At 36.1% G+C, this 27,974-nt stretch overlaps 2 protein-coding genes and 1 pseudogene across 2 annotated transcripts; all 3 read right to left on the bottom strand.

The window, feature by feature from the left end:
- Nucleotides 1–939: 939 nt before the first annotated feature.
- Nucleotides 940–2,768, bottom strand: LOC109012978 (annotated as a pseudogene).
- Nucleotides 2,769–6,437: 3,669 nt separating this feature from the next.
- Nucleotides 6,438–7,612, bottom strand: LOC109012977 (putative cysteine-rich receptor-like protein kinase 16). The gene is made up of 3 exons (XM_035690816.1): nt 7,595–7,612; nt 7,191–7,401; nt 6,438–6,679 (listed from the first exon to the last, which is right to left on the bottom strand). Exons 1-3 carry the CDS (start codon nt 7,610–7,612, stop codon nt 6,438–6,440), a joined length of 471 nt encoding a protein of 156 aa, XP_035546709.1.
- A 12,097-nt stretch (nt 7,613–19,709) lies between these two features.
- LOC109012923 (class V chitinase-like) lies at nt 19,710–21,211 on the bottom strand. Its single transcript, XM_018994826.2, has 2 exons — nt 20,194–21,211; nt 19,710–19,741 (listed from the first exon to the last, which is right to left on the bottom strand). The coding sequence occupies exons 1-2, from the start codon at nt 21,209–21,211 to the stop codon at nt 19,710–19,712; spliced, it is 1,050 nt and encodes a 349-aa protein (XP_018850371.1).
- Between the last annotated feature and the right edge of the window lie 6,763 nt (nt 21,212–27,974).

Below are 27,974 nucleotides of genomic sequence, written 5' to 3'. Positions count from 1 at the left end.
TCTGTCTAATTTTTCATCATCTCGACTCGGTTCAATATTTTTAAAGATAGAACATGAATTAAATTATTATTAATGGACCAATACTGTGGGAAACCCAATAAAGGTTATTGGATAATTGTGAATAAGCTACGGAACCTAATATTTATTACGATGGATTATGGGTCTTACTTGAGTTCAATAATTAAGTTAAAGCACATTTAATATTTATGGGCAAAGAGAGCCCTTTTTTTTAATTTGTATTGGGTCCAAGAGATTATTTAAAAGCCCAAAAAAATTTATTGGATCAGTTGAGTTTATTTTAGACACAAGACCAGACCCATTGAAATCTATTAAATACGTGGCTCCTGAAATTATAGGCAGACCCTTGAATTTAGTTGGATTCAAGGGTCATCTCTTTTGTTAGAAGCCCAGATTGCAGTACCCTAAACCCAACCCGTGTGCTATGTTCCAACAATTCGGCCTGTATTTGCTTCATGTTCATCTTTCGTGAATATTCGAGCCATACCAAAATTTGATATTTTGGGCTTCATCACTTCATCCAGTAAAGAATAATTGTCATTCTTGAGTATTCTTGGAGATATGTCAATGCAATCCAATTGATACCGTCTGATTTGGTCTATGTTGAATGCAATTAGGAACAAGTCAGTAATACATTTATCATGGGGCTAATGAGGATTAACATGCTAAAAAAAAATCACAAATTTGCAAAGACACCATGTGCCACTGTTCCGCTGAAATTGCCTTTGTTCCGCTTAAGCTTAGAGGTGTTTGGCAAAAGTGTCATCGCTATGGATTACAGACTTGCAGCCTTCTATGCAATCATGCAAAATCTCATATGATGCATTTAACATTTTCTATTTACTCCCATTGAAGTCAGGAAATATCAAACCCCAAAGAGGTAGTAGAAGTCCAAGCTTTGGTTTGGCATGTACTCGTAGATCAGCTTTTGCTCATCTCTTTCAATGCAAAATCCCAAAACTCGCACCAGATGTACTCGTATAACCTCATTCCTGAACTCCTCAAACCCTTGAGTAGATGTCTTTTTAAAAGTTTTTTTACTGCTATTTCTTGCCCATTTGGTAATACACCCTGACAAAATAAAAGGATACCCAACATAGTATCTGTCACTCGATAAAATACTTCTTAAATATCTTATTGATAGTGGTGGAGCAATGCCACAACATCAATGCTACTCCTGCTGAATAATATTATTCAATGGGAATGATTTAGATGGACTCGATAAAAGTCGAAGCTCCTCTAATGATGTTGCAGGAAAAATGCTACGACACGAACTCTTTTTTTTTTTTTTTTGTTGCTTAACCACAATCTGAACACTGACAAAGTTTACCTTGTAAACGGGACCATAACCTCCCTCTCCAAGTTTATTTTCAATTGAAAGTTGGTCAGTAGCTGCCTCAATGTCTCTTAAACTAAAGACTTGCAGATTTGGAACATTGCTGTTGAAGTCTCCTGCAGCTTCTCTATGATTGACTTTGGACCCTGTAACTTTGGATGTAACAACCATTCCTATATTTAAAAAAGAAAACGAAAAACAGGAAAATGGTGGTTAATTAATCATTAATCCTTATACTTCTAGATGGTGATTACATGTGGCAAAAGAAAAATTACCTTGTGATCTGTGCATTCTTATTGTTAAGTAACAGACTACAAGGCCTAGTAGAACAATGCTAGCAGTTGTTGTCAAAATGATCACTAATAATCGCCTCTTGGACGGTCGATTGTTTTCTTCCTCTTGAGCTGATCATGTGATTCATTAAGTTAATGAGAGAGCAATGATTAAAATTAAACAAATATTTTTATACAGTTGAACAGCTAGAGGAGGCCATTTCAATCTTTCTTCCTGAGAATTTTGGGCCTTTTAAATTCATTTAGCCAAGATGATAATTCAATTCATATTCTGAATTCTGAATTCGTTTAAAATGCAGGCAACTGGATTAACGTCCCACTAGTATTATGCAGATCAGGAAGAATCAAATAGATAAAGTGAGTGCAACATCTCGTACCTGCTCGAGAAAGCTCCCAATTGTCATCATATGGGACTTGCCACACAAAATAACCAAGTAGCTTCATCTCCTTGGCAAAAGAAACCTTAATTTTGACAACTTCAACATCATCAAAGCCAATCCAGGTCGATCCAACTATGCAGTATTGCACTACATATGTAGCATTATACATTACAGCAGCTCCATATCTCTGAATGTAGCCCTTGATGTCCTTATAGTTCATGGATCCATCATCTGTAATGGCTGGACCTGTAGCAGGTGCGCCTATAGCACTGTAGTTGGGATTCTTTAACGTCCAGGCATAACCGTAGAAAGGCAAACCCAGAACCAACTGGCTTGCAGACAAGCCTCTACCAATCCATGCGCCAATGCCATGATCTGTGTTAGACTGACTTGATGGGTCATACAAGGCTGCATGAGCACCCACTCAGGCATATAGTGGTCGTAAGCCATGACATGCACCCAGTTCAAGTAGCTCCTGATTGAGTCCACAGGGAAAGAAGCACTTTCTACATCTGGGGAGTATTGAACTGCAGCAGTCAAGATCAATTCTTGCCGGCTAGAGTTCTTTGCCTCAGAATTCACGGAATCTCGCCACTCCTGAAAGAGTAATCCCATATTGGTCATGTCTGAGCTTGAATTTGCTGAAACCCAACAAAGGTCTAGGCCTTGGAAGCCGTAAAGCCTCGCTATCCTTATCGAAGAGTCGATGAAAGATTTTCTGAAAGATTCATTGCTAACCATCAATGAAAGGGTTTTGTCTTTATATCAAAATTGACTATTTGGAAATCTCAAAAAAAAAAAAATGACTATTTGGCTGTAATTATGATAGCAGCAGAATATAAACCCATTTATATATCGTACCAGATAATATTCCAAGAGAATATTCGAAGAGGACATGATTACAATTTACAATAACGATACTTTTAAAAAATGTGGGATATTACTTCGTGACAAGCTCCTCTTAGAACATTTTCATTGACTTGACTAAATTCATCTTTCAAATTTAGTCAATATCACATTTTTTTTATATTTACTTATTCCATTTAAATTCAACCCCCACATTGGATTATCCATTCACTCTCTATATAATAATAAAATATTATTAATTTAATAATTTTTTTATTTAATTTTTTTTATCACATTTTGTATCTCTACCAATTAAATTTTAATAATAATTATATTCTAATTAAATTAATATTAAAAAAATCATATTTTCAAAAGTCATTTAATGCTAATAAAAAAAATATTTAATTAAAATCATTTAAAATTCTATCTAAATTTTTTAATTACAAACCAAATAGTATTTTTGCTTAGAGTGAGAAACTAATATTTTAATATTTGTTTGGAGTGAGAAATTAATATTTTAATATTTGGTGAATTAATTGTGATTCTCCACATTTGGCCAATCACTGTAGCAAAAGTCTAAATTATTTTAAATCTACCCAATTCAATGTGGGATGCTTTTGACATCAATTATACAAATTTTAGCTAATCTTCTCATTTGGCCAAGCCAATGAAGATGCTCTTAGACAACAATTAATGGACTTATGTTGCATATTACACTATTAAATGTAACATCAGTATTCAATACTATAAGGAATGGGTGACGCATAATATTATTGGGCTAAATTAATATTAATGGGTCAATATGTTTTAAAGCCCAATAGAGATCTATTGGATAATTATGAAAAGCCCACGACCCAAAATTTATTTTGGTGGATTATTAGATTTTATCGAATTTGATAACTGGATTAAAACTCGTTTAATATTAATTGGTATTAGCCCACCAACTTATTTAAAACCTTAAAAGTATTTATTGGACCTGTTGGGCTCATTATGGAGTTTAAATCGGCTCAACAGGGTTGTTAAGCAACTGAGTCTATAAAATTATATAGGGGTGTACACAATTAGAAGGGACTAACCAATATAATATATATATATATATATATATATATCGATAGAAAATAGTAGAAACCAACGTTGGTCAATTCAATTCTAGTTTGAACCTCGTTCAAACCGTCAAACTAACCGATATAATATATATATATATATATTATTCTTATGTAAAACGATATTGTTTCACCTAAGTGAGTTAAACGGCGCCATTTTACACATAAGATTTTGAAAAAAATTTAATATGAAATGACGTTGTCTGGTTTAATACACCAGACAATGTCGTTCTAAGTTAGGGTTTAATAACCCTGCCCCTCTGCACCCTCTTTTTCATACTGATTCTCTTCAACACTTCTCTCATGCATAAGCAAACCTCTCTCAACAGTTCCTCTTGCAGCTGGTGGAGCCCAGTCTCTCACAAACGTTGCAATCGCCATAGTGCCACCCATGGAAAATCTTCTATCTCTACCGCTGATTCATATAATGGATTCTTGGAGTTTGAATGTTGTGAACTTGTGAATCTATGATGGAAATTGTGAATCTGTGATTAGAACGTGGGGATAAGACTAAAAAACTGACCCCAAACCATCAAAAATTGTCTAGCACTTCCTAAGCTAAACATGGGACTTTTTTTTCTCTCCCAATTGGCCAATTTTGGCCGATTCCAAGCAAATTAAAAACCTATCAGTTCAATTTTGGATTTTGGACCAAAACAAACTAATAAGTGCGATTCTAACCCTAAAATTATAGGCAATCTTAAGAATTTAGTTACAGCCATTCAATGGGCCAATCTATTTGCTAGAGCCCAAATAAGTATCCTCGGAAAAAACCTAGTACCCATGAGCATGACTCAAACTATTTGCAATACCCAAAGTATTTGCAAGACCCATGACTATACTACCTTCTATAAAGTGTCCATCTCTGGGCCGATCATGGTTTGGGCACTGTCACAATTTTCAAACCGTTACAATAATTAATTTTTGTTGTAGTGATACCTTCTATAAAGATTCCAGGTTTATTTAGTGACTTGCTTAATTAAGTACTTGCATGTATAAAAAATTGTCAATCACTTCCTAAACTAAATATGGGACATGTTTTTTCTCTCTCTAATGAATAATCGTAAATCTATATAACGATTAAGATTAAGGCTACTCTTCTATTCCCTTTAGCTGATATAAATGCTTCCAGAAAGATTACTGATATTTTTTAACTATTTTGATTAATTTATCCCTTAAAATTTTCCTTTTATCCTTGAAATTCTTATTTATTTTGATTAATTTTTGTTAAGAGCGATTTAGGATCCCAAATTTAGTAACTACTGCAGATCAGGACTTTAAGAAAAGCACCTTCATAGTCTTTATTTTTAAAAAATTGTATGCATGCATGGGACATTTTTATGTCAAATGTCCGATCCTAATTAGTATTTAGGTCCATTGTTTTTATCAGATTTTGATTCTATCGTATGTGACTTTCCATGTATATTTAAATGAAGCCACATCAATTATGAAATTTTCTTAGAAAAAACATGTATATATTTAATTTGTTGATTTGATTATAGCTAGCAAGTACTTTTACAATATGATGATCACATCAAACTACATACATTATTTTGTGTGTTTATTTTTATATAGTCTTTTGTGGCTAAAATATTTCTCATATATATATAAAAGAAGTTCATAATTCATAACAATAAAAACATTAACTTGCCATTATATATCTATCAACTTGAAAAAGATTAAACAATGTTTAAATAAATTTAAGAAATTCATGATATATACTCTATATATACAACAAAATACAAATGCAAATATTTGAATAAACACGTTTTTGGTTCCATGGAAAAGCAGTACTCCATGCTTGATTTCATATTATCGGCCTACCACTTGGGAGAATGTCGTATCATTAACTAAAGAACTTTCTGGCTGCAAGTTATTAATTTTCCGATCATCTCCATTTCCTTTCGTAGAAAAAGTAGGAATTTTGGGAATTTTCAGAGCAATATGTGCTGTTTTTAGCATTGAAGAAACCTCCAATATGGATGGCCGATCAATTGCATTTTCCTAAACACATAAAAGAGCTATTTGTAGGCATTTGATCAATTTCCATGACGAAAGACTATCATCCAAACTTGGGTCCATAAACCTCATGCCTTCGCCTGATTCCCATAGATCATATGCCTGAAATTATTGGAAGTTATCCTTTATATATATCAATGCAACTGATCATGATCATAGTTAAGAAGCAACAATAATCAAAGAAACCAACTTACATATTCTAGGAGGTTTAAGTTTTCATGGAGACCATAGCGATAGATATTCTTCTTGCCACTGATGATTTGTAGGAATAAAACTCCAAAGCTATAAACATCAGACTTTGTTGAATACAAACCTTTTCTAGCATATTCTGGAGAAACAAAACCATTGCATTTTTCAATGATATATACACCAATCGTTAACTTTAAAAAATAATTCTTAAATCAGTAAACATCATTAATTGGAACGAGTGCATGCATACTTACTATGTTCCAACAATTCTTCCCGTGTTTGCTTCATGTCCAATATCCTTGGAGAAAAGTTTAGCAATGCCGAAGTCTGAGATCTTGGGCTTCATCTCGTTGTCAAGAAGGATGTTGCCAGCTTTCAAATCTCGGTGAATTATTGTCAATCTTGAATATTCTTGGAGATATAGAAGCCCTTGAGTAATCCCTTCGATGATATAAGCACGTTTTTTGCAATCCAAAAGAAATCTTCTCGCATTGTCTACATCAATTACAATGATTACATTACAACAAGAAACCGGCCAGTTGAAACAACATTTTTTAAGTTAATTAAAAAAATAGCACCCAGGACTGAAGAAATTCATGGGTCTAACTCATCTCATAATTCAAATGAGATTCCCACGGGATTCATAATTCGTTCCAAAACATTTACTTGGTTTGGATGGCCAGTTTTATCGCATCTGGACATCCAAATGGATAGGTTTCATTGATAAATTTTCAAACTCATCTCAAAAGATATTTCTGACATGAACAGTAAAACTATTTATCAAATCTCAACAAATCAAAACTATCTCATCTCATCTTAACTAAAAAAATCAATTACTACTATTCAAATCATCTTATCTTATTTCATCTGAATTGTCTATCCAAACCGGGTTGATCTGTACTTGTGTTATGTTTTATAGCGTACGTACTTTATCATATTATTTTTCAAGTTAATACGAACACTAATCTTAACAAAATAAAATAACTTAAGCAGAAACGATTCTAACCGAAGATGTAAGAGTCCAAGCTTTTGTTTGGCATGAACTCGTTGATTAGAATTTTTTCATCCCTTTCAATGCAATATCCCAAAACTCTGACAAGATTAACATGCTGCAGTTTTGCTGTGAGTGAAACCTCATTCTTGAACTCCTCAAATCCCTGTTTAGAAGCTTTTGAAAGTTTTTTCACTGCTATTTCTTGTCCGTTCGCCAGTATACCCTGCACATATATAAATTTTTGCACAAATTTATATAAGTAAACAAGAACAAAACATTTGAGCAAAATCGAAATCCTAATTACTCTCAAAATTTGAAACTAAATATTTTCTAAGAATGCAATTAAAAATAAACATAAATAGAAAATTTGGGGGAAAAATAATTAATAATATTGTTACAATCCAAAGAAGAAGTACTTCAGTTTTTCTTTCCATAATTGCAAAGATTCACGTTCTTAAGATAATTAAAAGCAATCAACAATCAACGTGGAATAAGGGAAAGGATAAGTCGGTGATGAATGATAGTGGTTACTGTTTTGGCAGTAGCAATTTTCCAGGCATGAACTTTGGAAAGGGGCCAACTTCAGTTCAGGAAGCTGATAATGAGGGAACATATAAGCAATGGATGAGTGATAGTGGTAGAAATTTGAATGACGCTTCTTTCAATTCGCAAGTTTCTAGAGGTAGTTATCAGAGCACTATAGGTGAGAATCATAGGCGGGACTTTACCACCATCCCTACTGCATGCACCGAAGGCGGGAATCATAGGCGGGACTTTCTACCACCATCCCTACCACATGCATCGTTGGCGGGAATTACAGGCGGGACTATACTACCATCCCTGCTTACCACCATCGCTACAGTTCTTTTTCACACAAGAGGTAGTGATAAAATGAGAGAGGCTGGGATTGAAAGGTGATGGTCGCCGGCCAGTGGGGAAGGGAAAGAGAGGGGCGGTGAGTCACACAGCAGTGCGCGGCGGTGGCTGGGTGGAGAAGAAGAAAATGCACGGGGAAGAGGAAGAGAGGGACATCGCGCGCGGGAAGAGCAGGGGAAAAAAATGGGGAGAAAGAAAAGAAAAAGAAAGAAAAAGGGGAAAAAGAAAAGCGTGGGAAAGAAATGAGATCTAATCCTCACATCTTAGGGCACAAAAATGATCCAAAGAAAATAATTTCAAAACAGTAAGTTAAATAAAATAATTTAAACGTAGTGATAAAATGAAAATAAAATAATTAAATCCAACAATAAACTAATTTAAAATAAAGAGAAAGGAACTGCAGGGATGGTGGTAAGCATGGATGGTGGTATAGTCTCGCCTGTGATTCCCTCCTACGGTGCACGCGGTAGGAATGGTGGTAGAAAGTCCCGCCTATGATTCTCGCTTATGGTGCATGCGGTAGGGATTGTGGTAAACAGGGATGGTGGTAGAGTCCTGCTTGTGATTCTCGCCTGTGATTCCTGCCTACAGTGTCCGATAAATGATTTTGTTGTCGGTTTATGATTTAATGGTTACGAGCACCATTTTCTAAGAAAATGGTTGGTTTATCGATTTGGGCCATTTTCTGGAAAAATGGTGGGAAAATTTTTTTAAGGAAATATTTTTGGTCAAATGAGGTTTTTTCGACGTGTGTTGGAAAATAATCATTTTAAGGGAAAATGAGGTTTTGGGATCTATTAGTTGGTTGCTTTAATACATTTTTATCTCGAGGGTTGTTTGGATTATTACTTATCTGCGGTGTCGTTTTATGGTATCGCAGATTTTGATGCAGATGAGGATGATAAGCCTTAGGCTTTGGCTCCGTTGAAAGAGCGATCTAGCATTGCTCTCGTCAATCGAGATTTAATTTCCTACTTGTTATGTATTTGCCCTTTGTAATATATTATTTGGGACAACTATATAACTTTTTAAGGGTAATTTATTTTAGATATTTGTATTTAAATTTCTGGTACTTAGTTGACTTATTTATATTAACCGCTGCGACTTTTGTTGTGTAACACCCAGTATTTTAGTGTATTTTTACTGAAAGATTATTTTTATTTATTCAAAAATTTATTCTCTTATTTTAAAATTGTCGGATTTTTAATGGGTTTATTTTTACAAATTTTAATTTTGTGAAAATTATTTTGAAGTGCTTTCTTAATATTAATTATTGTTATGCATTCAGATTTCTCTTTATTCTAAATTAATTACTGTGGGATTTAATTATTTTAATTTCACTTTACCATTACGTTTAAATTATTTTATTTAACTTGTGGTTTTGAAATCATTTCCGTTGGATCATTTTTGTGACCCAAGATATGAGGATCGGACCTCATTTCTTTCCCTCAATTTTTCTTCCCTCTCCTTTTCTTTTCTTCTTTCTTTCTTTTTCTTCTTTTTCTCTGCTTCCTGTGCGACGTTGCCCCTCCCTCTCTCTCCGTGCGTTTTTCTCCTCCACCCAGCCCGCCGTCGTGAGCCAGCAGTGACTGACACTGCCCACCCCAATAGCCTCCCCAGCCACCAGCAACACTACCCCTCCGACCTTAGCTCCTCTTGCGCCGCCGTTAGCCACCACGAGCCTCTCCAAGCCGCGGCACTCTTTCCGCCGTTGCGCCATTGTCGCACCACCATTGGCCACCATCTTCTCACCACATCATCCTCGACCTCTTAGCAACCCATTGGACCCAACCCCAGCTTCGATCCATCACCGGTGAAGCACAACCAATCCCATTTCCGGTGTTTTTGGTCTTTAACCGCCTATTGCGCCGCCACCCACGGCCAACCACCACAACCACTAGCTTCACCGACATCCCTAGGCCCTACCCTATCATTCTTGAGTCTTCGTTTGTCTCCGTTGAAAAGTGGGTATTTGAGACCTACGGCCACAGTGCATTTGGCACTGTTTTGTAGCTGCATTGCCACTTCTTGCACCTCCGTGATCCTCCAAAAATTGCTATATAGCACTGTAAGTATTTCTCCAAAGAACTTTCGTGATTTAAATGTATTTTTACACTAACTCATTTCACTGTATTTGGTTGAACATGCCGGACTGAGTCCGAGGAGTACGGGGGTCGGATGGATTGGTGATTGGAGTGGTTTGTGTGTTTGATTGGGTTGGTAATTGTTGGTTTGGATATTGTGTTGTTCATATACTTTGCATTTTACATGCATGATTATGTTTGTAAAGGAAACTGGGTTTTCGTGTATTGCATTCATGTTCATGTGTTTATGAAAACTGGATTTTCATGTGAGAATGGATTTTAGGTGCGTGTGTATCACGACCCCAAGCCGAGATGGGGCATTATCTCGGTGGAGCTCCTCTGGTTACTCGGGAGCGTAATATACTGAGTAACGTCCCCTGGATTGTCGTTGGGCGACAATGGGATCGGACGAGATGGTCTCGTGCAGACTCCGTGGTCCTTCTGTTGGCGGGGACTAGAGGATGTCTGGCCATGAACCCGCTGGGCGCGGAACTGGGCATCGCTTGTTGCGTAGTGGGTGCTTGGCCATGAACGCGCTGGGCGCGGAACTGGGCATCGCTTGTTGCGTAGTAGGTGCTTGGCAATGAACGCGCTGGGTGCGGAACTGGGCATCGCTACGAAGCCAGGACGTGCGGATGGTCCCTAGGGGAGACCATGGTGCATATGGTCATAATGGATTAAATGGCTATTTTCTAGGAAAATAGTGTGTGTTGGATTTTGTGTAAATCATTTTCTGGTAAAATGTTTTACAGATATTTTGGGCCAAATGAGATTTTTGCGTGTGTTGGAAAATAATCATTTTCGAGGAAAATGATGTTTTGGAGGAAAATGCACATTTCATCATATGCATGCATGTTGATTGCATTAATGCATTTTCATTACGTGGTTATTTGGGTTATACTTACCTGCAATACCATTTTGTGGTAAAGCAGATTTTGATGCAGATGAGGAGGATGAGGGCGAGCCTGAGGAGATGGCTCCTCCCGAGGAGTGATCTGGGATCACCCGCTTATTTATTTTATTTTACTGTATTGTATTTTAATTTTGGTTGACTGTATAACTACTTTTTAAACCTTACTGATGTTTAGATTGTATTTAAATTCTGGTACTTAGTTGACTAATCCGTTACGTTGTTTTGTACACCGTTGCATGTACACACACTTGGCACTTTCGTTGGGATACGTGACCATGTTGTTATCATCCCGGCGTCTCGATTCCTGTGTTTCCTTACATGGGGGTCGGGGGCGCCACAGGTGGTATCAGAGCAGTTCGGTTTTGGGTAAAACCACATGTCGCATAGGTGCAGTACCAAAAAGTTTTAAAAATTGTGATTTGAAATTATTTAATTTAAAGTATGTGGTTTTTATTGGTTTTAATTAGTTTATTGTATACTAATTGTTTGTTATGTATTTTATTGCTTTATTTTATGGTAAGTTATTTTATTGTTTCAATTATTTTATTCTGAACTACTTCATAGGTTTTATTCATTTTATCGTATGTTATTTTATTTATGGAATTTCATTTTATTTTGTTATGTTCGAAATTGAAATGCGGGTTAAGGGTTGTGCTATGACAGGAAGATGGTACGACTGAGAATGCCATTGTTAGGCTTGAACACTTGGTGTAGTAGGCCTGAACTCTTGGTGATTGGTTTGTTTTAATATCGAGGCTCGAACATTATGGTCAGGGTGGACTCTTTGGAATAGGAACTCAAGTTGCTGCTAAGGAGGGGAATAGTTTTAAATTGCCTAGGACAATTGAGGTTTTAGATTCCATAGAATTTATGTAATGAGTCTTTGGGGTAGGGGGTTGTAAGTTCAGCGAACTTCAAGGTTAGATTTATGAGAAGTTCATCTAAAGTTTGAGGCTCCATAGTTTTGTAGGAAATAAGTTTTTGGGATTTTAGGTGGTAGGTTCAACAAGCAATTAAGGGATTACTTAGATTAGAAGTTTTCGATCTTGCCGACCTTGTTAAGCAATTTGATAACATTTGAGGTTTTAGAATTTATAAGTTTTATAAGGTGAATGTTTTAGATTTAAGGTCATTGATCTTCAAGATTTTGGAAAAATGATCTTTATTTGGTTTAAGGTTTTAGAATTGCAGAGTTGAAGGGCTGAACTAAAATAGGATTGATGAGAGTTGAGTTATTGATATGAGAATTTTTTCAGGAGAGAATTTCTTGGGAGATGGAAGGTAATGATCTAGTTCGTGTACTTTCTGAGGATTGAGGATGTTGATCTAGTTCGGAAAATGATTGTTTTTAGCTCGATGTTTCAGTGATAGGTTGAGGATTTGATCCATATCAATTTTAAGGATAATAGATGGTGCGGATTTAGGAAATGATTCTTGTTGATTTCGAGGATATAGGTCCAGTTGATGGAAATGGTAATGACGATCACTTGCATGTTTGGAGGATTATTGGTTTTGGCTAAGGGTGCATGAGATTGATGCGTAGTAATGGTGAGTGTGTATACATTTCGGAGAGTATAGGTCCTAGTCTCATTTTGGTTTGGAGGAAGTGATTTTGGTAGGTGTTGAAGAGGAGTCGATACAATAGTAGTAATTCAAGAGACCTTGGCTTGGAGTTTTTGGTGAGTTGATCAAAGTGTGCAGTCGAGTGGGTTACTCAATGGAATGATGGTTAGGAATAATTGTTGTGATTATCTTCAGGAATTAATTGTGACTTGAGGTTACTTAGGAGTTTTTTTTTTTAATTTTGAGGTTATACTTTCTTTTGGAGATTGAGCATCCAACTGGTTGAATTAAGGACATTGTTATTTAACTTGAAGAGAGATTGATGGGATGTCATGTATGGTGTATGATAAGATCTTGTAAGTTGAAGTTTAGGCATCAGCGGTGGATGATATGATCAAGTATGTGAGTTAATAAAACATTAGGATCTATGGGTGTTGTGCAATGGCTTTTGGTGGATTGAAGATTTGAGTAGTATGGCTTGCCTTGAGGTTTATTAGTGATGTGCTATTGAAGGAACTGGTTGTGTTAATGCTAGCTTATAGGAGTAGAAATAGATGAGCGAGTTACCAAGGAAGTTTTGATAATATTTTGGTGTAGTCAATGATGGTTCGTAGCGAGTTTAGTCACCGCTAGATTAAATGTTGTTCAGAATGTAGGTGATGAGCTTTTGGGTTTAGGTTGTCAAGTAGAAGTCTCTAGGCGTTCTTTTTGGTTCGCCAGGTTGGAATTGAGTCTTTTAAGGTATGTTCCTTATCGTAGACGAGATGGATGTATTTTGCGTTGAGGTTGCTTATTTTCAATTTGGGATGTTAAGGTTGGTTGATATTGTTTTTCTGTCAATAATCATGGATGTATTTTATGGAATTTGATTTTGATCAAGGTTGCGGGAGTTAATTAAGGAATTTGAGTTATAACTCTTGGTTTTGGGAAAGTGAGTATTTCTTCTACCAAATTGTGATAAGAGTTTTGGTTAGTTGGAATGGAGTCACCTTGTACTTGATGGTGTTAGTTTTATGAGGACATAAATTTTATGCAGGTGGCAAATATCAGAGGGCGCAGCAGAAGCGTGACATTTTTTGTTGTAGTCAGGAGTTCAGATTGTGCTGATTTTGAGGAATTAGTGGTGACTTGAATTTTAAGAAGATACTTGTAATTGGAGATTAATCATTTGGTTGTGTAAAATTTGTTATTGATGGTTAACATTGGAAGTGGCTATTAGGTTACCAATAGTAGAATTCAATGGAGGTTTAGAAGTTGGAGCATAGGAGTTAATTGAGATTGGCACATATTATTGTAAGGGCTATTGATCATTGGAATTTTCTGGATGTCGTATTAAGGTTCTTGTGGAAAATGAGATTTTGGATAACATAGTCACCCTAGGAATACTGGTCGTGATGTATTGCTGGGGGACTAATACGAGTATGTTGGATATCACCATGTTTATTGAGAAATGTGCCACGTGCCGTCAAGTGAAGGCTGAGCATCAAAGACCTGCTGGTAGACTTCAACCTCTCCCTATTTCAGAGTGGAAGTGGGATGATATTTCTATGGATTTTGTTGTGGGTTTGCCGGGGACTCCTAGTGGGAAGAACTCAATTTGGGTGATTGTTGATCGGTTGACCAAGAGTGCTCAATTCTTGCCTATTAATAATACTGACTCTTTGGGTAAGTTGACTCGGTTATATGTCAAGGAGATAGTGCGTTTGCATGGAGTACCCAAGAGTATCGTGTCGGATCGGGATCCGCGGTTCACCTCCCATTTTTAGAAAAGTTTGCAAGCAGCTTTAGGCACTAAGTTGAAGTTTAGTACTGCATATCACCCTCAAATAGACGGTCAATCAGAGCATACTATTCAAACTTTGGAGGATATGTTGCGGTCATGTGTCATGGAATTTCAGTGGAGTTGGGAGAATCATCTGCCGCTAATTGAGTTTGCTTATAATAACAGCTTTCATTCCTCCATTCAGATGGCCCCGTATAAAGCTTTGTATGGAAGGAAGTGTAGATCACCTTTGTGTTGGGACGAAGTTGGCGAGAGTAAATTAATTGGGCCTAAGATAATTCAAGAAACGAAAGATCAAGTTCAGTTTATAAGGACTAAAATGGCGGAAGCGCAAAGTCGCCAAAAGAGTTATGCAGATATAAGAAGAAGAGACTTATCCTTTGAATTAGGTGATTAGGTTTAACTCAAAGTCTCTCCTATGAAAGGCGTTAAGTGCTTTGGTAAGAAGGGAAAGCTTAGTCCAATGTATGCTGGCCCTTTTCAGATTGTAGAGAAAGTTGGGTTTGTTGCTTATAAAGTTGCCCTGCCGGACTATTTTGGGGATGTTCATGATGTGTTTGAAGTGTCTTTGTTGAAGAAGAGTTTTGGACAACAAGAGCCACGTTTTGTTGACCCGGGACGCATTCAACTTCAACCTAACTTTATGAAGTTGCTCCGATGCAGATCGTGGATCGGAAAGAGCAAAGGTTAAGGTCCAAGACATTACCCTTGGTGAAAGTAGCATGGGGAGATCCATTGGCTCAAGATTTCTCTTGGGAGAGAGAAGCCGACATGATAGAGCAATATCCGTATTTGTTTGATTGACTCTTTCGGTATGTTCCTTATATCTTTTCAGTATAATCTTATTCATGTCTTACCCTTAATGTTTGACCTTGCTAATTTCGAGGAAGAAATTTTATTTAAGGGGGGGAGGATGTAACAACCCGTATTTTAGTATATTTTTACTGAGGATTATTTTTATTTATTCAAAAATTTATTCTCTTATTTTAAAATTGTCGGATTTTTAATGGGTGTATTTTTACGATTTTTAATTTTGTGAAAATTATTTTGAAGTGCTTTCTTAATATTAATTATTGTTATGCGTTTAGATTTCTCTTTATTCTAAATTAATTACTGTGGGATTTAATTATTTCAATTTCACTTTACCATTACGTTTAAATTATTTTATTTAACTTGTGGTTTTGAAATCGTTTCCATTAGATCATTTTTGTGACCCAAGATATGAGGATTGGATCTCATTTCTTTCCCTTCATTTTTCTTCTTTCTTTCTTTTTCTTCTTTTCCTCTGCTTCCCGCGCGACGTTGCCCCTCCCTCTCTCTTCGTGCATTTTTCTCCTCCACCCAACCCGTCGCCGTGAGCCGACAGTGACCGACACCACCCAGCCCATTAGCCTCCCCAACCACCGGCAACAGTACCCCTCTGACCTCAGCTCCTCTCGCGCCGTCGCACCACCATTGGCCACCATCTTCTCACCACATCATCCTCGACCTCTTAGTAACCCATTGGACCCAACCCCAGCTCTGATCCATCACCGGTGAAGCACAACTACGCCCATTTCCAATTTGGGTGTTTTTGGTCTTTAACCGCCTATTGCGCCACCACCCACGGCCAACCACCACCACCACTAGTTTCACCGACATCCTTAGGCCCTACCCTATCATTCTTGGGTTTTCGTTTGTCTCCGTTGAAAAGTGGGTACTTGAGACCCACGGCCACAGTGCATTTGGCACTGTTCTGTAGCTGCATTGCCACTTCTTGCACCTCTGTGATCCTCCGGAAATTGCTATATAGCACTGTAAGTATTTCTCCAAAGAACTTTCGTGATTTAAATGTATTTTTGAACTAACTTATTTCACTGTATCTGGTTGAACATGCCGGACTGAGTCCGAGGAGTACAGGGGTCGGATGGATTGGTGATTGAAGTGGTTTGTGTGTTTGATTGGGTTGGCAATTGTTGGTTTGGATATTGTGTTGTTCATGTACATTGCACTTTGCATGCATGATCATGTTTGTAAAGGAAACTGGGTTTTCATGTATTGCATTCATGTTCTTGTGTTTATGAAAACTGGATTTTCATGTGAGAATGGATTTTGGGTGCGTGTGTATCACGACCCCAAGCCGAGATGAGCATTATCTGGGTGGAGCTCCTCTGGTTACTCAAGAGCGTAATATACTGAGTAACGTCCCCTGGATTGTCGTTGGGCGACAATGGGATCAGACGAGATGGTCTCGTGCCGACTCCGTCTTCCTTCTGTTGGCGGGGACTAGAGGATGTCTGGCCATGAACTCGCTGGCGCGGAACTGAGCATCGCTTGTTGCGTAGTGGGTGCTTGGCCATGAACGCGCTGGGTGCTTGCGTAGTGGGCATCGCTACGAAGTCAGGACGTACGGATGGTCCCTAGGGGAGACCATGGTGCATATGGTAATAATGGATTAATTGGCTATTTTCTAGGAAAATAGTGTGTGTTGGATTTTGTGTAAATCATTTTCTGAGAAAATGTTTTATAGATATTTTAGACCAAATAGGATTTTAGCATGTGTTGGAAAATAATCATTTTTGGGGAAAACGATGTTTTGGAGGAAAATGCACCCATTCTTAGCTCCGATCTGCCATCGGTGAAGTCCGTCCAACTATATTTTCAATTTGGCCATTTTTGCACTCCAACCGTCCTCTACGCCGCCGCCCACGGCCAACAACCATCACCACTAGTTTCACCGATATCCCTAAGCCCTACCCTATCAATCTCGGGTCTTGGTTTGTCCCCGTTCAAAAGTGGGTTTTTGAGACCCACGGGCACAGTGCATTTGGTACTGTTTTGTTGCTGCGTTTCCGTTTCTTGCAACTCCGTGATCCTTCAGAAATTATAAAATAGTACTGTAAGTATTTTCTGAAAGAACTTTCATGATTTAAATGTATTTTTGCACTAACTCATTTCACTGTGATCTGGTTGGTTTTGCCAAACTGAGTCCGAGGAGTAAGGGGGTCGGATGGATTGGTGGATGAAATTGTTTGTGTGTTTGGGCTGTGTTGAGAGTTGTTGGATGTTGGTTATTGAGATGTTTCATGTACATGGCATATTTGCACGCATGATCATGTTTGTAAAGGAAATTGGGTTTTCGTGTAATTGCATTCATGTTCATGTGTTTATTAAAAACTGGATTTTCATGTGAAAGGATTTATGGGTGCATGTGTATCACGACCCCAAGCCGAGATAGGGCATTATCTCAGTGGAGCTCCTCTAGTCACTTGGGAGAGGAATATACTGAGTGATTTCCCCTGGATTGTCGCTGGGAGACAATGAGATCGGACGAGATGGTCTCGTGCCGACTCTGTGGTCCCTTTGCTGGCGAGGGCTAGAGGATGCTTGGCCACGAATGCGCTGGGTGCGGAACTGGGCATCGCTACGAAGCCAAGACATGCGGATGGTCCCTAGGGGAGATCATGGTGCATATGGTAATAATGGATTAATTGACTATTTTCTGGGAAAATAGCATGTGTTGGATATGGATTTTATGTGAATCATTTTCTGGGAAAATGTTTTACGGATATTTTTGGGCCAAAATGGGATTTTGGCTTGTGTTGGAAAATATTCATTTTCGGGAAAAATGATGTTTTGGGCATAATGCATATTTCATCATATGCATGCATTATTATTGGTGGCATTAATGCATTTTTATCTCGTGGTTGTTTGGATTATATTTACTTGCGGTACCGTTTATGGTAACGCAGATTTCGATGCAAATGATGCTGAGGGCAAACTTGAGGATTCGGCTCCGCCTAAGGAGTGATCTGGGATCACTCGTTCATGTATTGGACTTGTATTATATTTATTTGGATGACTGTATAACTTTTAAACCACTTTTACTGATGTTTAAATTTGTATATAAAAAATTATGGTACTTAGTTGACTTAAATTATCAGCTGCGACTTTTGTTGTACACTGTTGCATGTACACACACTTGGCACTATCGTTGAGATGCGTGAACATGTTGTCACCATCCGGGTGTCTCGATTCCCGTGTTCTTGTACATGGGGGTCGGGGGCGCCACAGGAAGACTCACTTGGGAGAGAGAGAAGAAAAGAAATTTTCCCTAAGGGTTGGGCCGTGGGCTTGGGCTTCACAATACTATCAATGAAATTCTTGATTTAATATTATCTTCAACATCTCCTAAGTCAAGGATGATAATTTTGGAATCTTAACTTTGAAATTTGAGTGTAACCTTCATATCCATTCATTGATCGACGATGCGGTGATGGTGTTGGTAATGAAGTGGCTAGCAACTAAAATATCAAATCAAGAGTTGTGACCAACAATAGCTTATAAAACATAAGAACTTTAAAATAAATAGTCAACATGATAGAGCCTGGCAATAATTTAGAATTGAAAAAATCATTAATTAATATTTTTAGAGTTTTCTCCGTTTTGCATCTTTTCGCAATCTCAATCCCTAGTTTCTGTTGATTAACTAGCCTTTAGGATAATCCTTATTCTGTTCATTGTCAGTAGTACTTGCCGGCGAAACTCATAATAAATTTATAGCTCTCCAATTGCCAATAACTTTGTAGTCTACTAATACTTCCAACTTCACAAATTAACTCTGCTTAAGTGAATTAGAGAGACCAGGATCAGCTTTTTACGTAGTACTCATGTTCGAAAGTACTAAATTAACCTGGCTATCAAGAGTAATAACTTATTGGGTCTTTATAAACATCCTATTAATTAAATTCAATAAATTTGATCAATGACCGGACCTTAGCTAGGGTTGTGAATTTCTTTCAATTGGTTTTGCACGTACGTACGTATGTACATATATTATATTTTGCAGATCTTATTCCCTCGACCTCTTTCTTGCTAGATCTTCGGGTTTTTTTCCTTTTTTTCTTTTATATATATCTTCAATTATATATATTTGATTCGTACGTAGTAGATGCTGGCCAAACTCATATATAATAATACAAAAGGAAGTACTAATTCCTTTTATAGTTTTATTATAATACACAACATTTATAAAATATCGTACAAGCTGTGGCCATGAGAATGACCTTATCAATTGGGAGATAATATTACACACAATAATTAACACAGCATAGCCATTGGCCTTATTGTTGATGATACAATTACCAGCTCCTATGTCACATATAATTGTAACACAACATCGGTATATCTGATAACTGCATTGGCCTTAATATTGATAATACAAGCACACACAAACAAACATACATATATATATATATATATAGCAAACACACCATATATATCTGATTGCTGGCCATGCTGTTGATTATTCTTCACAATACTGGCCGTGGCCATTACGGGTTAACCGCATTGGCCGCATTGTAGGCTACATTAACAAGATCAAAAGGAAAGTTCATTAGAAAATAGAAAATAAAATTTCCAGAAAAGAGAGCTAGCATATATACTAATTGCTTGCGAACAGTACTAGAAAACTCATCAAACAATACGTCATCGAATTTGGCAACTTATATCTAGTCATAAGAAAAACTACTGGATATGTAATATATACTAAAAAAAATGATGATATCTGTTCACTTATTCATCTCAATTCATCTTATCGATCCATTCATTTACATAACATTAACACAAACATATGATCTGGTAGTTTTTACACTCATCATGTATGCAAGTCAAACTAAAGAACTGCACTCATGCATGCATCAGTACAAACTTGGAAATCGGCCACTCCAGTTTTGATTTTTCGCTTCGGGGTTGGAAAATTACGATCAAGATATGTAGGATATATACGATATTGAATTCATGCAGCGAATTAATTACCTGCATTCGAAAGAGTCCATTTTTCGTCGTCGCCGTTCACATTCCATGCAGAGTAACCGCGCAATTTACGGCCAACAATTGCCTCTCTAACCTTTGTGGAGATGTCGCATTCATCATCAAAGCCATACCAACTCCCCTCGTTCTGCACGTAGCTAGCAACATAGTATTTATTATGTTTCCGGGGACTTGGCGGGATATTTCTGTAGGATATGGGGTGTGTATCAGTTGCTGGATGAGCCAGTGCAAAGATTGATTCACAGATATTCGGGTTGTCTAGAATCCATTTATAGCCATAAAATGGAAGGCCGAGGACGAGTTTTTGCACATGTATAATTTCAGTATTAATCCAGCTTCCAATGCCATGACTTCCGCACTTGGTTGGCTCTGTAGATCGAGTACGCCACCCATGAACCGGTCCAGTCTCCCCCGGTGACTTGGAGGGAGTATAGAAGTCAATGGACAGTACGTTGATCCAATCCAAGTTTTCTGAAATAGCCTGACAAGGATAATTGAAATTAACATTGTTGCCCTCCTGGATGGGACTGGGAGGAATGACCGGGTGGTGATACACCGCTGCAGTTAGCAGCAACGAATCCGTGGCAGTACGGCGCCACTCCTCCAGGAGTAACTTCAGATTTTCAGGGTTGTCGGTCGGGGAATTAGGGTACAGCCAGCAGAGGTCAAGGCCATCGAAATGGAAATCACTGGCTAGATCTATGGAGGTCCTTATGAATGCTTGACGCTTATTTGGATCTGCCACCACTGTAGATATGTGAGAGCCTTCACCACCGATGGATAAAAGAGTTTTCACTCCATGGGATCGTTCTCGAACGGTGTTGGTGAAGTTTCGGAATTGATCCTCGTATTTCTCAGGAACGGTGACCCTGCCATCATTAGCGTTGACCTCGGCAAAGCCAGCATAAAGATGTGTGAAGAGTTCGGAAGGCAAATCTTTTACCGACCGGGTGAAGTACCTAGACCCGCAAATCCAGTATCCGGCTTTCACAAAGTCAGGCATTGGATCGAGGAAAGGGGAAGCAGGTGTAGTTACTATATTGTTTGTCTTGGGGGGTACGAGTAGTGGTAGTTGCTAGCCATGTATGCGTTCGTATTTATAGCCTTTTCAAATTAATTAACCCATATAGAAACAAGGCATATATATTAATTTAAAAAATGATAAAATACCAACCTTTTGATATAATCAGCACTTGATAAATCAAAACTCCCAATCACCGCCATTAATATTGCCGCCTGCCGGATCCCAGTAATGGGCCAGCGAGGCAGTAGTACCGATCCGACGGAGATACTTTAATGGGATTATGAAGAAGGAAAATGATATAAGAATTATTATTTTCAACTGTATAATAAATGAAGAAGGAGATTAAAGTATATATATAAATGATATAATTTGTTTAGAATTTAGTATAAAAAAATTATTATTTTATTTATTTTGAACTGTTAGAAGTACAGAAATTTTATATTAAAGTAGTAAATATTAATATTTTAATATATAGTAGTAATTAAATTGTCCAATGAAGAATATGGATATGCTGACGTGACGTCATGCTTCCACGTCTACATGACGACGTGGATGAGAAGAATTTTAAGGTGCTCTGATTGACATTTTAAAATTATTTTATGATACGTGGAGTTCACTTTTGGAAAGAAACTAGCTAGGACTCATGTATGCATCGTTGATCGATGTACAGTTCAATACAAAATATTATTTATATATATACTTTAATCTCCTAAAACAAAATATTGTTTATATATACACTACTTCAATCTCATCTTATTTTTCCCTTACTCATGTATATATAGTTGATGTGTCAGATCTCATTTATCTCGAATCTAAAATTATTGATTCATTTTTAAATTTATTAATAAAAAATTTACTCGTTGATCTTATTTACTCATGTACGTATATTGCTTTGGATAAGAAAGATAAGGTCATGATCAGTAAGGAAAAAAATACGAGTCTAAAGAAAAAACAGATAGAAAAGTCACTTAATTATCATGGCCGGTTTTAAAATTATACGGCCCCATTGTATAGGAAATTAATAATATTTTGGAGTATATTGTTTTTTTGTCTTACAAAGAATATTACAGATTTTTCGCCTTAAAATTTTAATTTGCATATATCGGAAGATTTTACATACTATAGATATATTTCACTTTTATTGATAAACTAGAATTGGATAATATTGCGCGATCGTCAACTATTAAAATTTTCCTTAATGAAAGTAAGAAATGATTTAAAAAGTATCACATCATATAGCAATATCGACCATATATAGTGGGTGTACAACCTAATTAACTTGTATCTCGAACCACCTCATTTAGTATTTGAGAGGGACTCTTCCATTAGTCCAACAATTTTGTTTCAATTATTCAAAAAAAAAAAAAAAATTGTTTCAATATATATATATATATATATATATACATATATATATATACCTATGGCTACATCCTCCTAGGTTAAGATTTCCTAAGATGTGATTAATGACTACATAAAAAATTATTGTTTGGTAATAATTTACTTAGAAATTGTTTTTATTAAATTGTTACTTAATTTATAATTAGTTTGTATTTGAACTAATTGTTCATCATTATTTCAATGACGAGTTTGAACTTAATTTTGGCCAGCGAAAGGATAGACTAATGGTTGATGAGTTGATGAACAATACATTCTAGAGGTACAAATGTAGATGCGAGCTTGCACACTATCAAAAGTTCAATAGTGCAACAAAGACTCATAAAAATACAATTCAAGACATGCCACCAAACGAATGGGAAAAGCTCTAATGATATGTTTGAAGGTCTCGCAAATCAAGTAATTTTGCTGATATCTTTTTTTATGCTATATATATATGTTAAATGCATTAAATAAATATAGTAATAATATTGTTTCTTTTCTTGTAACAATGGAATATTGTCAACAAAACAAATAGAACAAATTTAACGATACATATATAATCATCCGGATTCTAAATCTTTTTATCAATTATAAAAAATGGTAACGCTATACTAGACTCGTACTCATGTGGCCAATAAATTAATTAGGCCTTGACTTGCATTAGATGGACCAGTATAGTACGTATACGTCTGTTGTGCTTTTGTGTTAATTAACATGATTTATACACATGAACAAGTTACAATTCAAACAATTTACAGTAATATTATGGAATATTTGCTTGTATTATATATAATACTTTGCTGAAACATTGGCTAAACATTATGAAATAGTTGTAATTTCCCTAGACGTAGTTGATAAGGATTTTAAATGTATACTCGATCCACAGCCTACACTCGATGAATGAGCCGCTTGAGATCAGTTTAATCAAACTGATCCAGTTTTACTTCAATTCATTATTAATCATTAAAATTATAGATAAAGTTAGAATATATCACTACAACACAATTGCTTTTTAGTGACGGTTGGGAAATTGTGACAGTCCCTAGACCGTCACTAAAAGGCATTTTCTGTGACAGTTTTTGGAAACTGTCACTAAAGATAGAATGAGATTTTTTTACATTCGAACGTATGGGAAATATGCGTTCGAACGTCACATATACGTTCGAACGTTATGTCTGTTTACGTTGGAACGTAAAATGTTTTGGCGCAACCGTTCGAATGTTATTAATTTTACGTTCGAACGTAAAATGTTTTCCGCCAACATGCGAACGTTAATTACTAACGTTCGAACGTTCATTGTAAATTTAAATTAAATGACTTTAATTTAAAAATTATGTATTTTTATTGTGCATAATTTGTGAACAAGTCTAAAAAATTGAATTGTATATATTTATATATACACACTTTGTAATATATAAATATATATTATTGATTTATATATATTTGAAATGCAGTGATTTAGTATTAAAGTTGAAAACTATAACATCAAAGAAGATTAAAAATTGAAATGAAAAAACGATAAAAATATTCCATAATATTTTTCGTTACAAATATTAAAAATAAAATACAAAAATTGATAGAACGTAGTAAACAACAGTCAGATGATAACGTTATCCGCAAAAGTCGAACTCCGTACTTCCTCAGTCAAGGTATCAACCTTGTCGTTGAGGATAGTTACACGATGGGTGAGTTCGGCAACAGACGCCGATATAGCCTCGAGCGATCGATCGATCTTATGATCAATATGCGCAGTCAGCTGTGAGATGACCGCATCAACCCAAGCAGGCCGCACATCTCCTGCAGATGTACTCGGCGTATGCTGACTACTACTCCCGACATGACCTGGCTCAGGCTGCGTCGGAGGAACTAGATCCTCTACAGGGGGTGGCTGACGTCCCCTCGCCTGTCCAATGCTACGCCGATGCGTGGTCATGTCGAGGGGGCTCATCTGATCTTTGACCCGCTCCTCTGGCTGGGTCGGCACTCCCCGTGCAAGTAATAGTCGGCTGATGAGGACACCATATGGGAGATTATCCGTGGAGACGATGCTCGCCTCGTAACGGATCCTCTCAAAAATGTGCAGTGGCAAATCTATAGGATCTCCACGTGCCACTCGTATCAAAAATTGTGCCCGAAGCCGACTAAATGTGGTTTTATGAGCCACAGGATCGACATTTGTTGCAACAATAAGGTGCAACATGCGGAAGAAATGCAGCAGATGGTTCTGGTTGAAGGCGTTCTTCCGCTCGATCTGCATGCGATCCCTCCCGGTGAGGATGTAGAAATCCTCGTCTCGGTCATCATCCCGAGCCTCGACGCCAGTATCCTCAGCCTCTGACTGGCCTGCATCATCGGCTGATGCTGGCTCACATCCCCGGCCAGTAGATGATGCAGAAGTGCCTACATCCTCACGGGGTGTTGAGTGTGTAAATGTCTGAGCACCTCGATGAATCCCGATGTGCTCGCCGATGACATCTGCCGATACCTCAATGGAAACACCGCGTACAGTCACGGTGTGAGAGGATGCATCCGGAGGCATGTCACACATCCCCATATAGAATTCTTGAACCATTGAGGGGTATACCTTCCCCCTCAATGTGCAGATATTTCCCCAGCCTCTACTGAGGAAAACATCTCTTAGGTTCGTCTGCTGCCAACAGAGTTCGTCGAACTCATTAATTAAGACCTCTCTCTCTACCATAACAGTACGAGCTCCGATACGGGCAGTGTCCGACGTGGCTCCTTCCCTCCTTCGTTTTCGTGTATGCAGTGGAAGAGCCATATCCTGAAAATAGAAAAGGAAAAAAAAATTATTTAGAATAATGCATTTTTTTGTATTAATTTTAAGATGCTCTGGATTAACGTTCGAACGTTCTATCTTTAACGTTCGAACGTTAAAGATAAAAACGTTCGGACGTTAACTTATACGTTCGCACGTAAAATAATGTAAATAAATTTACGTTCAAACGTAAAACAAATACGTTCGAATGTACAGATGTATGTTCGAACATAAGCAGTAAACAAATACGTTCGAATTTAAGTTCGAACGTATTTGTTTTACGTGTGAACGTAAATATGAACGTCCGAACGTCGAAGCATGAATAATGTAGAAAATCACTACGTTCGGATGTTATAATTAAACGTCCGACCGTATGTGATTTACGTGCGAAAGTAAATATTCACGTTCGAACGTATGTCGTTTAATAATATTCACGTCCGAATGTAAGACGATTAACGTTCGAACATGGAAGCCGTAACGGCTCGGTAATTTAAACGTCGTACGTTCGAATGTCTTGGTGAAACGTTCGAACGTTTCGACGCAGAATGGCTGAGTCGACTCAGCCATTATTGAAATCTCGAAAATTTCTCTACAAGGGTCTAAATGCCGAAATGTCACCATGTAAATGAAGTATACACTTCAAGAAACATTTCTACGGTGACTATTCGGCCAATGACTGGTCGTGGTGGCCGGAAAATGAAGTTGAAAATCCGGTAATATTTATCCGGTTTTAAACCAAACTCAATCCAAATGTCAATCTAAATCTCAATAAAATACATGTTATTTGCATAAAAGATGAATGCCTACCTTTTAGTGACGGTTGTGGCGGAGTTGACGACGGCGGTGACGGCGGCGTGGCGGCAAATAACGGAGAAGACGATGGATACGGGCAGGGAAATGCGTTTCGACGTTCGGTTTTGGCCTTATATACATAGAGCGTTCGAACGTACTTATTATTACGTTCGAACGTTTGTCAATATAATATATTATATTATAAATGTTTAAGTTATATATTAGGATGTTATATAATATTATTGACAATTAGATTATTGGTTTTTTTGTGAGTGCTTCTTATATTTATAAAGTTTAGCAATATATAAAATCCGCTCCGACTCCGACTCCGACTTGTTGGAGCGGAGTCGGATTTTTTTATTATTTTTTTTTATCTTTTTTAACTTCATATTTGACCCACTTTTTTTTTTAAAAAAAATTTGTGAGCTTTTAAATTTCAATTTTCTCAACATTACCTGTGGAAATTAATTAAACTTTTGATTATAACAAGAAATACAACTAAATAAAACAAGTAACATAATAACATGCATTCAAAAATTAAAAAAAAAGTCCTATTGCAATAGAAACGACGCCGTATTGTATAGTAGTATACTAACTAATATAAATCTATTTTATATATTATATATATATGAAAATTTATAAAAAAAATGAATGATATATATTATTATATATGAATATTCAAAAAAAAGCACCGAAATATTAATAATAAACTAATATACTTGATATATATATATATATATTAAATCTCTAATCTCTTATACTTGATATATATATTATATAAATATTAGTTATACTAATAATTATATTAGTATTAGTTATTATTAATACTATATATTATAGTATTATACTAATAGTGATATTAATACTATATCACTATTATAGTGATTAGTATAACTATATTAGTATCAGTTATAGTGATTTAGTATAACTATATAATATATTAGTATAAGTTATAATACTATAAGTTATAACTGTAGTCTATATTAGTATTAGTATTAGTTATAGCGATTAGCATAACTATATATTAATATTTGCTATAGTGATTTTAATTTAGTATAACTATATAATAGTATTAGTATAAATATTATTATATTACACTAGCTATATCACTGATAGTATTAGTATGCTAATGTCTAATACTAATATATCACTATAGTTAATAGTATCACATAGTAATATAGTATTAGTAATTAATACTATAGTGCTTTATATAGTAATTTATATATAGGCTTAAAGTGGTTTACTAATAGTATTAGTATTAGGCCATAAATCTAATTATTATACTAATGTATATTAGAATTACTAATATATTTATCAAAATGAATATGTTGAAAATTTATTAGGTCAAAAAATATAATTAATACAAGATATTGTTATATAAAATTGATATGAATAATACTTTAGTTATTATACATTAGTATTATATGTTATTATAAATTTATAGATTAGTGTTTATCCATTAGTATATGTATTACAATATTACATGTTGATGTTATTATGTATCTTAGTGTTTATAGTATATTATATATACATTAGTATTACATGCTATTATATTTATACATTAGTAATTTAGAACAACATGGTAGTAATATTGTAAATTTTTAGTAGTATGATATTTACATATAGTCATATACTAAACTATTATTAGTAAATTTAGTATTAATATTATAGTATAAATATATTATTTAACTAGTATAAATATAAGTAATTTAGAAAAACACATATTTTGTGCATAATATATAAATTATATTATGCACAAAATACTATACAATGTAGTATATATATTGTATTATA

This window comes from Juglans regia, chromosome 6, assembly GCF_001411555.2.
Source record: "Juglans regia cultivar Chandler chromosome 6, Walnut 2.0, whole genome shotgun sequence".
Classification (NCBI taxonomy): domain Eukaryota; kingdom Viridiplantae; phylum Streptophyta; class Magnoliopsida; order Fagales; family Juglandaceae; genus Juglans; species Juglans regia.
Note: the sequence above shows the minus strand (reverse complement) of the source record. Positions and strands in the feature narration are given on the sequence as shown.